The sequence below is a fragment of the Carcharhinus amblyrhynchos genome, chromosome 13 (assembly GCF_965287045.1).
Source record: "Carcharhinus amblyrhynchos chromosome 13, sCarAmb.v2.hapA, whole genome shotgun sequence".
NCBI lineage: Eukaryota > Metazoa > Chordata > Chondrichthyes > Carcharhiniformes > Carcharhinidae > Carcharhinus > Carcharhinus amblyrhynchos.
Genome location: NC_137336.1, coordinates 52,229,121 through 52,243,240, shown reverse-complemented (window position 1 = coordinate 52,243,240; position 14,120 = coordinate 52,229,121). Strand labels below are relative to the sequence as shown.

The following is a 14,120-nucleotide window of genomic DNA, read 5'->3' as shown; positions in this document are numbered from 1 at the left end:
GTTTAAAACAGAAAATGCAGCTATCACAGAACAGGTTTTGGGCATCATACAACAGCTGATAACCTCCAAATGGGTTAAGTAATAAAGATGTATAACACAAGGAATTCATTACACTATTCTTAGCAGTTGTTCTTTAGCTAAAGATACCCCATGTAACAAAACAAATCTTGATCAACATCAAATATGTAAATGAAACCTAGATTTGACTCTTTAGAGCTGCATTACAAATTGATCCACACAAAATCAGAACATCTCATTTATCGAAAAGTAGAACCTTTGTTCCCGCTTTAAAATAAATGAGAAAACTCAACTTCCAAATCTCAGCTACAGACAGCTGAAGACTTGGTGGATGGTGAATGGTGGAGTGAAGGAAGTGGGGAATGGGTCATATTTAAAGGAAGGCAAAGTACAGAAGTTTGTAGAAAGTTAAATGTAAGGAGCAATGGGATCAGATGAGAATTTTCAAATTGAAGTGCTGGGGGTGGGGGGGGGTTACGTGGATGTGAGTGCAGGAACACCTTGGTTTCTGTCAGCTTTGGCATTGCTCATCTTTCACATATCCTGATGCAGACCCATTAGTGCCTAATCTTGGAGTGAAAACTCCGTATTATGCCCCTGGAAGTTTTGGGACAAAATGAATCGAGTGAGAGAAACAGCCAAAGGCAGCCAGGGTGGAACAGAGCACTCAATATGGCAATTTGGTCAGTGAGTGGGGTCTTAATGCGGCGACATCGAAAGCAGTGTAGGTGATGACTGCCGATATAATTAATGTTATGGATGACAGACTCAGCTTTTTGGAACAGAATTCCAACGCTCATATTGCTGAATTGCAGAATACAGATAAGCAGCTTGCTGAAATGGAAGAAAAAGTCCTGATTGTCAGAATTACAAGTTCTTCAGTTGAGATCGACTCAATCCTTGAAGGGGCATGTTGTATCTTATTTGAGGCCTGAGCCTAGTTGGCAATCACATGTCTTCACAGCTTTGGTCATAGATGTTTTGATGAAGCTGGAAAGCACCTGAAAGCTATCAGAATGCAGTTTGCTCTGCTTTTTGTTGCTAAAGGGTAGCTTCTGATGCAAGTGCAGTATTAATTTGCAGATATGCACTTTTAGGTTGTCTTGATATTGAGCCTGCTGTGTAAAAGAATTTGGTGAGTGCACGCCGAGAGTTTAGTGCCAGAGTCTGGCATTTTTATAATTTACATTAATAAAATGGCTTCAACAGTCACAGAAGCAATTAAAGATCAAATTTAGTATCAACAGATGATAAGTATTACACATGCGAAAAGGCTTCCAGTGGAAGTCCTCCACAAATGGAGCTGAGATAATTAGGGGTGAAACTGGGAGATTAGGGTTATTATTAGATTCAGCTCTCACCATATCCAAATCACTGCAGTGCAACAATCCAAGCCAGTAAAATACTGAACTGTGCAGCATCAAGCACTATATGCAATTCACATGGTGACCTGCGGAGAAGACCACCCTGGAATCATTATTGAACGTTACGGTAACGTGGGAATTGACAGGAAGTGAATTGAACGGTTCAGTTCCACCATAGGAAAGGGGATTATTGCCAGGAGTGGGGGGAAACCTTGCAAAGGAGTGTTTGGGACCATTTATCTTGGAAAAGAGAGGGTCAAAAGGAGATTTGATAGGAGGTATTCAAATTCACGAGGGGATTAACTAAAAAGAATGTGCAGGGCTATGGGAATGATACTACGTCACTTGCTTCTTCAGAGAACCAGTGCAGACATGATTTGCTCAGAACTGAAGGGTAAAAATGAATGCATTATAAAGCTAGAGAAATGGGTGGAGGAGGTGGGCTGATTAGAAGGTCTGGAATAGGTCAGAGGTAAGGATATTGGTAAAAATGTCATGGACACATGACAATGGGAGTGTTAATGATAGCATTAAGTACTGATGGTGGCATAAAGGTAGGATAGCAGAACAAAACTGAAGTAGTGACAGATGTATTTAATAGTGACATCATGTGGGTGTTAGTAGAAATGAGGGAGGTTGATACTTGAAATGCAGAGGCTGGTAGGATGAAAAGCGAGGACAAGACAGACCATGTTATGATTTTGGAAGGAAGAAGGGGTGAACAAAGATGTGCGAGATGGGTCGGACACATTTGAGTGCACGATCAACCACAATGGAGGAGGAAAGCTTGGTTGAAGACAGAGACATGTTTTCTACCAATGCTGCCAAACCTGCAGAGTTTATCCAGTATCTGTGGTATTTTGCTTTTATATTAGGAAAAACTTCAATCCACATATTACCCTTTAAGCCAATAGTAACTATAGTTCATTAACACTGAGCTGTGAACAGTGGGTTAAAATGTAAAAATGTATGAAATATACACAGACTTTATGAAGAGTTTCATTTGCTGAAATAGCTTAGAGAATTTAATCTTAAATTATTATTGATTGTTACCAATTCCAGAACATTCAACGTGTCAAAGTCTGCATGAAAGGATTTAAAAGGTGCTGTGCCAAATTTAGAAAAGTATTAATTTATCAGAACCGATCCTCATTAACTGAAGACCTTATGCATAGCAGATCATGGTCACCAATAATTATATTCTGGAAGTCAGTAACAGCATTTTAACTACAAAATTTAGATTAAAGTATAGACATAACGATCACTAGTATGTCCACTATTTGTTGTGGAAGGTAACAGAAATGCATTTAGGAAGTTAACTAAATATCCAGCATTATACACATTCAGCTTTCACACGAAATATGCCACTAAATAGTCACAACATATGCATGCAATATCTTTGTCATACATTTAAAAAGGGAAATGTCTGCAATCGTCAGAAGTCAAAAATGACTTACAAAATATTTGTCACAAACTGCCCTCACCAGAAGTACCTGCACTTGAGATGTTAGCATTCAAACGTCTCTGGAAATTGACTCAAATTTTTGAAAAGTCAAATCTCTCTTGAGTCCCAAATACTCGGCCATTAAATCCAGCATTAGTTGTGACAAGGGCATTGGGCATCAAAGATGGCCAAAGAGATGGTTTTAGGATCATAACCGCAAGCAAGTAAGCAGTAATAGCTCTCAAATTCTTCCTCCTGCCACCCTCTGACAAAGGAGCATCCAGAATCAAAGCATTAGCCTTACTCTCTCTCTACAGATGCTGCCAGACCTGCTGAGATTTTCCAGTGTTTTCTGTTTTTGGTTCCAGCGTCTGCAATATTTTGCTTTTATGTTAGTGTGATGGTGGATGTCCAGTTCACAGCCAATGCTATCCATGACTTCAAAGGGGTCAGACCCAACAGCATGAGGACTCGAGGATGTCCAGGTGTGTGGTAAACTCTCATCCAAGCACACCCCAGCTCAGACAGAATTTCACATTAGCCCCAAGACCCAAACCCACTTCAGGAGCCAGGACTGCTCACAGAAATACCCTTCGTGCCCTTTTGCATTGCATGGAGGGATTTCTTGTATGGGTTGCTATTGCACACCCTTCACTTCCCTGCCCCCACCCATTGCCCAGACTCATCTTAGCATGCCCTGTTGCCATCCGGCAGCAGAGATAACCAGTAGAGGTCCCTCTATAGGGCAGTCTTTCCCCCTTCACATCAGGAACCTGGGGTGGAGTGTGTTGCATGCTGCAATCAGAATTCCTAGAAGCCTGCCTTTTTCGTGGCATTGTGAAGTCCGTGGATGATGTTTTAGACTGTACTCCCTTGTCAGTTATTTAAAAAAAATGTTACAGTTATATTTGCACTTCAGCCCCACACTCCTGATCAACAGTCACCTAGTGCACAGCAGGGCAGGGAAGGACGGCCATCTCCTTGTGAATGTACTCCTGCTCCCGTGAATGAATAAAAACAATTACTAGCAAGAAGCGATACCATGAACACCCCCATCCTCAATAACAATAGGACTCAGCAAGCCGTGCAAAGAGAAGGCTGAAGCATATGCCACCATCTGTAGTGTTGAGCAGCTAAGCTATCATAATTTTCTCCTGATTTCTCCACCATCACAGCAGTCTTCACCAATTTGATTCACTCCATGCACTGAGAAATTACTGAGTAAACCAAATATAGCAAAGGCTACAGTTCCTTGACAACATCCCTGCTGTAGCACTAAAGACCTATGCTCACCATCTACAAGGAATAAATGGAATAGGATGAGTGCAGCTCCAACAACATTCAAGAAACTCAACACTCTCCAGAACAAGCAGCCTGCTTGATCAGCACCTCATCCTTCACTTTAAATGTTTATTCCCTCCACCGTTCGTGCAATGTGGTTGTGGTATGCATTACTTACAAGATGCATTCCAGCAACTTGCCCAGGCTTCTCTGATTGCACCCTTCCTTCCTCCCAAATTCACAAACTCCACCAAGAAACACAAGGATAGCAGGCACAGGGGAATATTACTTCCCCCAAGTTTCTCTCCAAGTCACACACCATCCTGACTTGAAAATATATTACTGTTCCTTCATCAATACTGAGTCAAAAATTTTAGAATTCCCTTCACAACAGCACTGTACGTACTGCTGCAACACAGCTTGCAGCAGCTCACCATCACATTTAAAGAGTGATTAGAGTTGGGCAATAAATGCTAGCCTTTTCACAATGCATGCATTTCATGAATGAATTTGTGTCTCCAAAGATGTCTAGGTTAAGTGAATTAGCCACAACAGTTATTCTGCCAGCATATAGATCATTAGCTCAGTTAAGTATAATGTGCAGACCTGAAATACCTATTACATAAAAGATGTAGTTGGTCTAGAGGTGTAGGCACTAAAGAGATTTGGGGCTTAGAGAAAAAAAAAATCAGAAGGACAAACTCAAAGAACTCATAACTTTTCCTGATAAGGGTATAATGAAGGAAAGATATAATGGAGGCTTTCAAATTGGGACGTGTGAAATTATTCAAGGATATTTCATCGGAAGCAGAACACAACATAGCGATGCAAACATAAGCACAAGAAATATACTATTTTTTGGTCGGGAATGTTATTGATTAAATACTACGTGTATTCAGACAACCCAAGCTTCATAAATTGATTCATTTTTAATCTGGGTCTCAGCACTGCAGCACAGAAAAATTGAATGTTTCCTATGGTCTTCCACAATGTTACAAAGTAATTCAACCACATATTAATGAGCACCCATCTCATGAGAAACAAAGGAAAAGTCCCTGACACTTCCAACCACCAGCAAGCATTTACTATGTTCAGTAGGACAGCATGGTGGCACAGTGGTCAACATTACTGCCTCACAGTGCCAGGGATCCAGGTTTGATTCCAGCCTCAGGTGACAGTGTGCAGTTTGCACAATCTCCCCACAGCTGTATGAGTTTCTTCTGCATGTTCCAGTTTCCTTCCACAGTCCAAAGATGTACAGGTTAGGTAGACTGACCACGCTAAATTGCCCCATCGTGTCTCCAAAGATGTGTAGGTTGGGTAAACTAGCCTTTGCCTACGTGTGGAGTTACGGGGATAGGGCGGAGGGGAGAGCCAGGGTGGGATGGTCTTTCAGAGCGTTGGTGCACATATGATGGGTCGCATTACTTTCTGTATTGCGGGGATTCTATGGTACAGACCCAAGACTCATGTAGGCATCAAGACTGAGTCTTAATTATGTGAAAAATCTTTGTCAGTCTACATTGATTTAACAAGGAAAAATAAGATTCAAGTCTAAAAACACTAATCACAGCATCTGCTTAGAGAGAAAAAGTATTACAATGTTTTATGGCCTCATGACAAAAGATAAAAGAAAAATTATTATATGCAAATAACCTAACAATAACATTAATGTCTCCCCAGGTACCAACTGGGCCATTCAATACAGTTTTTCTTTTTGCCCTCATTCCCTGAAAAAGATTTTGTACATCGGTCAGCTGAAACTAATATTTTGCAGAAGCTGAATAAATATTTTGTATATGAAATATAAATGTTACACACAACTTTGCCAACATGGTTTCACATGGTGCAGGTGCTTGGACATTTTTGCGCTAACGCTTCTGTATAGATGTTACTACACTTACCTTGTTTGCGTACATCCTCCACAGCTGCTATTAGTTCTTCCTTCAGGTATTGGCTCTCATGGGCAATTTTGTCACCCTTCTCCAGGAAATTCTGTGTTGCCTGTTCCACAGAGGCAGCCAAAACATGAGCTTTCTTAGAACGTCCTTTCTTTTTGTTAGATGGTCCTCTATTGCTGGTGTTAACGAGGGTAGTCACCTGTAAGTACAATTTTGGTCTTAGAAGTCTAAATGGATATTCCACTGATAGATCAGTTGGAAGAACAATTTGCATTTATATAGTACCACTGGCACTTTACAGAAATGTGATCAAGTAGGAGCCAAGTCAAAAGGAGGAGATATTAAAGAGAAGTAATCAAAGGCTTGGTGTTAAAAAGAGCGTTACAGGCGGAGAGAGCAGAAAAGAGAGCAGAAAAGAGAGCAGAAAAGAGAGCAGAAAAGAGAGCAGAAAAGAGAGCAGAAAAGAGAGCAGAAAAGAGAGCAGAAAAGAGAGCAGAAAAAAGAGCAGAAAAAAGAGCAGAAAAGAGAGCAGAAAAGAGAGCAGAAAAGAGAGCAGAAAAGAGAGCAGAAAAGAGAGCAGAAAAGAGAGCAGAAAAGAGAGCAGAAAAGAGAGCAGAAAAGAGAGCAGAAAAGAGAGCAGAAAAGAGAGCAGAAAAGAGAGCAGAAAAGAGAGCAGAAAAGAGAGCAGAAAAGAGAGCAGAAAAGAGAGCAGAAAAGAGAGCAGAAAAGAGAACACAGGAGCTGATGCAGACAATTCCAGAACATTTGAGCTAAAAAGAGAGTCAAGTGTGGAGAAGGGCAAAGGCAGTTAACAATTCACAGATATGATCCAGTAGGTTCCAAGTCACAAGGAGGAGATATTAAAAGTAATAACTGAAGACAAGGGCTTTACAGGCAGGGAGAAAGAGTGAGTGAGTACTTGTGCAGAAAATTCCATTTGGGCTAAAGACAGTCAATTGTGGAGAAAGGGGTAAGCCAGTGAACATAATATCCTAGTTTGAACTGAGAGTTCAAGGAAGTTGGGATAGGGATTATGTTAAGGGTGCAAGAATTTATAGAAATACATTCTAAATCAGCAAAAAAAAGGGCAAGGACTTGCATCCAAGCAACGAATTTGAATGAACTGAAGTTTATAGAAGACAGCCAGGAAAGCAGTGAAATAATTGAGTCAACAGGCGACAAAGGCATGTGCGAACATTTCAGCAGCAAGCTAAGGTAGGAGCAAGAACGATGGAAAAATCAAGCAGTCACCACTCGAGAAAATTCAGTAGAAGGGACTTGCACTTATGTCAACTGGTGATGAAATCTCAAAAGAAAGAAAAACCGTCCTGGTGGATGAGTTACTAACCTCACGACATGTAACACTAAGTCCCATAGACTAAAAAGCCCAGAATAGATACTTGGTCTTTGTTGAGTTGGAGATTTCAACCAATACAGCCGATTCTTCTGAATTAGAAGAATGAGAGAAAGAGCCCCATAATTAAAATTCTAAATTGCTGCTAGCAATTCTTGATAAAGATTTTATGAGACAAGGCTATCTATGGTCAAAAAATTGCCAGTGTGCTACACAGGCTCATCCATGAATCACAGCTGTTCTAATAGGTATTAGGGATCACTAAAACCTGAGAAATGTGTTCACTCTCCGCTGTTCAGCAACACACAGATGTCAATCACCATGCTAGAAAGGGTAATGAAAATCCTTGCGCTGTTCACGGAAATATTGAGTAATTATGCAAGAACGTAGAAGTATGAAATCCACCTAAATCCAAGAAAAATGGAATTCCAATGAAACAGCATGTAAATTTAACTTTCCCTTCAAGTTTTTGGTAAAACTTATTTAAACAACATAGCTATAGGAAATAATGGTTTACACCTTATGAGCCAAAAGAAGAATTTTATGACATGCAACCATGCTCACACTGCTTCAGCATCTAGGCCCAGTATAGCAATGGAAGATCAATATTTCTGTTATCATCCAGAAGGAAAAGATTCCAGAAGTAATATTTCAATGCCAACTGAAATCATATCATTTTCCAAATCAGCACAGCCAGACGCCCTGAATTGTTGCAAGATGATTGAAAGATTTGAATGAGGTGGACAGAGAGAAACTATTTCCTCTGGAAAGTCTAAAATAAGGCAGCATAAACTTAAAATCGGAGCTAGGCTGGTTAGGGGTGATATCAGAGAACACTTCGTAGCGGAAAATGGACACTGTCAAAAAAATGTTACAGCTATGTGAATTGAAAACACACGATAGATTTTTATTAGGCAACTGTATTAAGAAAAAGGTGAAACCAAGGCATGTAAATTGATAGACTAATGGGACTGAAGGTGGACAAGTCCCCAGGGCCAGATGGAATGCATCCCAGGATTCTGAAGGAAATGGCAGAGGTGACAGTGGATGCCTTAGTGATTATTTACCAAAATTCACTGGATTCCGTGGAAATGCCAGAAGATTGGAAAACGGCTAATGTTACACCACTGTTTCAAAAAAGGTAGCAGACAAAAGGCAGGGAATTATAGGCCGGTTAGTTTAACGTCTGTAGTTGGAAAAATGCTTGAATCCGTCAAAGAAGAAATAGGGAGGCACCTAGAAAGGAATGGTTTGATAGAGCAGACGCAGCACGGATTCGTCAAGGGGAAGTCATGTTTGACAAATTTACTGGATTTCTATGAGGATGTGACTAGTGCAGTAGACAGAGGGGAACCGGTGGATGTGGTATTTCTAGATTTTCAAAAGGCATTTGATAAGGTACCTCATAAAAGGTTGCTACAGAAGGTTAGAATGCACGGAGTTGGGGGTAAGGTGTTAGCGTAGATAGAGGATTGGTTGTCTAATAGGAAGCAGAGAGTTGGTATCAATGGGTGCTATTCTGATTGGCAGTTGGTGACTAGTGGAGAGCCACAGGGATCGGTGCTGGGGCCTCAGCTATTTACCATTTATATAGATGATCTGGAGGAGGGGGCTGAATGTAAGGTAACAAAATTTGCTGATGACACCAAGATGAGTGGTAAAGCAAATTGCATGGAGAGTGTGGAAAGTCTGCAGAGGGATCTGGATAGACTGAGCGAGTGGGCAAGGGCCTGGCAGATGCAGTATAATGTTAGCAAGTGTTAGGTTATCCACTTTGGCAGAAATAATAGTAGGAGGGATTACTATTTAAAGGGCGAAAAGCTGCAGCATGCTACGGTGCAGAGGGACCTGGGGGTCCTTGTGCACAAGTTGCAAAAACCCAGTCTGCAGGTGTTCAAGAAGGCGAGTGGAATGCTGGCCTTTATAGCGAGGGGGATAGAATACAAAAGCAGGGAGGTCTTGCTGCAACTGTACAGGGTACTGGTGAGTCTGCAGCTGGAGTACTGTGTGCAGTTTTGGTTGCCGCACTTGCGCAAGGATATTTTGGCCTTGGAGGGAGTGCAGAGGAAGTTCACTAGGCTGATACCGGAGATGAGGGGGTTGGACTATGAAGAGAGACTAAATAGACTGGGTCTGTACTCATTGGAGTTTAGAAGGACGAGGGGGGATCTTATAGAGACGTATAAGATAACGAAAGGGATGGATAGGGTAGAGGTAGAGAGATTCTTCCCGCTTAGAAAAGATAGCAGGACTAGAGGGCACAGCCTCAAGATAAGGAGGGGGGCGCAGTTTAGATCGGAGTTGAGGAGGAACTTCTTCACTCAAAGGGTGGTGAGTCTCTGGAATTCTCTGCCTGTTGAAGTGGTGGAGGCAACCTTGCTAAATATATTTAAGTCACGGGTAGATAGGTTTTTGACAGACAAGGGAATTAAGGGTTATGGGGAGAAAGCGGGAAAGTGGATCCACTTCAGATCAGCCATGATCTTATTGAATGGCACGGCAGGCGCGAAGGGCTAGATGGCCTACTCCTGCTCCTATTTCTTATGTTCTTATGAGTTACAATACAAATGAGCCATAGTCTATCATGGCCTAAGGTTCAAGGAGCTGAATGGCCTATTTCTGTTCATATGTTCCACTTCACACTACCAGATGGGCAGCACAATGGCTAGCATTACTGTGCTGGGGACGTGGGTTCAATTCCAGCCTCGGGTGACTGTATGCAGTTTGCATATTCTCCGCGTGTCTACATGGATTTCCTCCAGGTGTTCAGGTTTCCTTCCACAGTCCAAAGGTGTGTAGGTTAGGTGGATTGCCATGCTAAATTGTCCCTTGGTGCCCAAAGAAAGGCAATTCACAGGCTGAATACATGGAGTATGGAAAAAAAGGCCTGGCTGGTTGCTTTGTCAGAGAGTTGGTGCACACTTGATGGGCCAAATGGCCGCCTTCTGTACTGTAGATCCAGTTCAGTACCTCAAATCCAAGAGCCCCAAAAGCTGCATGAATCTCTAGCTGGAGATTGGAGACTCATTTTCCAAAATGTTCATTTTTCTTCCCCATGGTGTAATAAGAATCCAAATATTTAGAATAACTGGTCTCGACTGTTTAACATGACAGCTTATGTATATAGCTGTATGTAGCATCGCTCACTTCCCCTGAACTAGAAGATGGGCAATTTGAATTCCAATTAACCATTCCTGTGAACATTCTTACCTGTGTGACCAAAGGTTCCAACAGACGCTCCACTGCCAAAGTCCTTATTTCCAGATTTTTCGGATCCCATTTGAAGTTAATATTTTGAGTGTTGATAGTCGTCATGCTTACTTGCCTGCCAAATTTTAAACAACACCATTAATTATAATTAATACCCAGAGTTTGGTACTACTAAATTGTTGACGAAATAAAGCAAAGTAACGAATCCAGCAGCTAAGCCAGAAGAGTGAACTGAAGAAAATCACCCAAATTAAACATTTTTAGATGGACACTATGGGTAGCACTGTGCAAAAACAATGATAGCAATTTAAATTAAAACAGCATGCAAGTTTGATAGCTTACAACAGATTTTGCCCTTTCCAAAGAAAAAAGATTCAGATTTGTGGAATGATGCAAAATTAGCAGTGTACCTCCAAACAAATAGCAAAACAAGCCTTAGTATGAATAGGAATTCAAAACTATTTGGATATTTCAATTTTTGGTTCTACACCTGCCATTATTCTGAAACTAACAAATTAAAAGCAAATCATACGCATGATTCCACTTAAAGTCCAACCTCCTTCAGTTTCATTGCTGGGGTGAAGGGCTGGATCCAAGCTAATGAAATGCAATTTTGCACCAAGTACCAGCTATCATTATGGAATATTAAAATTCCTCCAACAATTTAAGCAGTCTGCAGTGTACCTGTATAGAACATGTATCCATCTCCTACCTCCCCCACCCCCCCCCAAAGCTCATATCATCTGCTCAATAAATGCCACTCTTTTCAGCAGCTCTATGCATACCCTCCCCAGTCAAGTATCCACACTGCCACAGCATTGAAACAGCCAAAATCAAAGCCACTTTCAAAGAATGCTGGTATACTTTTGCTTGTGACCCTCTTCAACTGACGCAGCCATTAACATGGTTGGTTCCACCATTTTCCTCCAAAAACTTCCTTCCATTGGCCAGCTGAGTAGCACTATGCACACCCTATCCTATCAAAATGTAGCCAGAGAAGGTTTATTCTTCCACATCGATACTTCCCCCCTTGCGAGTGATCCAATGACTAATTCTTTCTCCTCTATTTCTCATCTACATAGTGGCACTGAAGTGCAGCATCTGAAGTCAAAACATCAGGATTCATATATGCACTAACTGGCTTAACTTTACCTCGACTGAAAGCATTGACGTTGTCAAGCGTATAAAGAAAATGCTGGAAATACTCAGGTCAGGAAGCATCTGTGGACAGCAGAAGAATGAACACTGTTCTGATGAAATATTGACTTGATAAGCTAATCATTTTCTCCCTCCAAATATGCCGCCTGGCCTGCTGAGTACTTCCAGCATTTTCTGATTTTATTTCAAATTCCCATCAAGTGTTTTGCTTTTGTATTATTGTCAATTCTGGCAATATCAAAAGTATAGCAGAGAGAATTTCAACATGGTATTGAGAAAGGGGAAGCTCAGTTCAGATAAGAAACAGTTGCCACAGAAGGGGTGGAATCAGTGAAAAACAAACATGAGGGTGATTCTCCCAGCCTGTTGCATTGCTTTTGTAGCGCAGTGGGCCAGGAGACTCCAGCGGGGAGATGGTGAATTAGCCTCCGCAAGTCTCCAGCAGCCAGATTTCCAGCAGTCAGCTCTGCACCAGAAATCAGTGCAGAGCTGCATAAATTATTGTACTTTTATATTTTCAATATCATTAGCAGGCTTGGGACTGAAATCTTCCAGCCCTCTAGTGCCTCCACCCCTCATCACGAGTAGTTCACTCCAATAGGGTTCACTGTAACTCCCCACTTGTGGGGAGCAAGCGGCCTGACCCCATGAAAGTAAAGGGAAGTCATCTAGGCCCCCCAGAAGATCAGGTGCTGGGAGAGGGTGTTCCCTAGGCATTACCAGCCTGGGCCCCTTGGCACTGGTCAAGGGACAATGCTGGGTGCACCTTGGCACTGCCCACCAGGTATCAGTGCCAAGGGGGTGGACAGCCCTCTGCCACTCTGCACTTGGGCTGAGTAACAGGAAGAGGGAGGCCAATGATGGGGGTTGCCGGTTTACTCCAGTTTTTACATGAATTCGATACTTTAGAATTTTTTTTGGGAGAAGCACACCCATGAAGTTCACAGCAGGAACAAAGACAACAGTTCTCATTTCCCAATGTTAAATGAAAGTAAACTGCAGCTAAGTCAAGGCTGGACACTGGTCAAACAGTGCGAGAGCCCAAGACAGAAAGGGGTACCGGGGGACCAGCATGTAGGCAAGGACAAAAACCATGACTAAGGATCAGATCCCATGAGAACAAAAAATTTAAACTGGGTGGGAAGAGAAACCCTGTGAGGATTTTCTCACTAAGCCAGAATGGAATTAAGTGAAGTTGCCCTGAACTAGATAATGCAAGTAAAAACAGTGAGGCAGAATGGCACATTGGACAAGGAGAATCAGCAAGTAAGTTGAGACAAAATGCACAAATGGTCAGAGAGGAAGTTGTTTGTGTCTTTAATGACAGCCATTTCAGTACAGTTTAAATGTAATTCAACAGATTAAAACTTGCAGTTGCATACACAGTTTTAGAATACAACAATAAATTTGACAATTTTGGGGCAAATACTTGAAGATGGATGCTAACTGGCAAAGATAAATTGGTTTGAGGTCAACTTTATTTTTAAAAGAAGTGGAAACAGTTGTGAAAAGGTAGAGGTACATTAATTTTGTGATGAGGGAGCTCATCTAGCTTTGAGAGGAGTGGCAGTTCAGTGGGAATGAAGACAAGCAAGCTGGTGGTGGATTTCACCAGATGCTAAGAAACGGCAAGTGCAAATAGGAAAGGAGCTGGAAAAAGATCAAGATCAGGTTGGGGTAGGATAATCTGTAACAGAGGCTCAGTTCCATAAGCAATGGTAAGAGAAGGAAAGAATAAATGGACTGTTTCAATTTTAATGAAAAAAAATTGCGCCCATTACACTTCGCACTGGATGTCAAGCATGAGGGGGCAGGGGAAAGGCATTTAGGAAATTATTTGGTAGGACAGGCAATTGGCAACTTCAAAGCACAAATGTTAGGTGACTTAGATAAGAGTTTTTCCTAAAAGGCAGATTTCAGCAAGGGAGATGAAAGGGATATGGAGAAATAGATTGGTTAAGAACCCCTGTTCCGCACAGTGCTGTCAAGGGATCCTCCAGTGGCTCTGTCTCCACTGTGCATGCAATTTAAAAGTTGATTTACTGCCTATTCCTGAGGTTACACCTATAACCCTAACAATATAACTTTAGTCCACAGACAAGCACAGATTAAGGAGGATGGGAAACTGCCACTTTGCCCCTGAGGTTCAATTCCTTAGTATTGTCAAGGAGATCCTATCCATTCACAGGTGTTACATGTTCACTCAGTTAATCAGTAATCAGGAGCACCAAGAGCTGGCACATTGGTGGCATCAGCACCGGTAACTTTTTCCCAGTGGTAGGCTACAAACTTAAGAACGCTAGTCAGCTCACCAGCAACCGCAACAAGACTACTATTGTCAGCATAACAAAACCAGCAAAGCATGCCCTTGTCGCAGTTACTTCTTAAAA

General features: G+C 41.7%; 2 protein-coding genes across 1 annotated transcript in view; one reads left to right on the top strand and one right to left on the bottom strand.

The window, feature by feature from the left end:
- lrrtm2 (leucine rich repeat transmembrane neuronal 2) overlaps nucleotides 1-14,120 on the top strand; it is a 119,493-nt gene that overhangs the window by 67,711 nt on the left and 37,662 nt on the right.
- The window catches only part of ctnna1 (catenin (cadherin-associated protein), alpha 1), a 172,664-nt gene that overhangs the window by 135,648 nt on the left and 22,896 nt on the right, over nucleotides 1-14,120 (bottom strand). The window contains exons 2-3 of the mRNA XM_080201695.1: nucleotides 10,573-10,687; nucleotides 6,012-6,207 (exon numbers count right to left, since the gene is read on the bottom strand). Coding sequence (XP_080057821.1) covers nucleotides 6,012-6,207; nucleotides 10,573-10,677 — 301 coding nt within the window. The 5' untranslated portion in view covers nucleotides 10,678-10,687. The remainder of the gene's footprint in view (nucleotides 1-6,011; nucleotides 6,208-10,572; nucleotides 10,688-14,120) is intronic.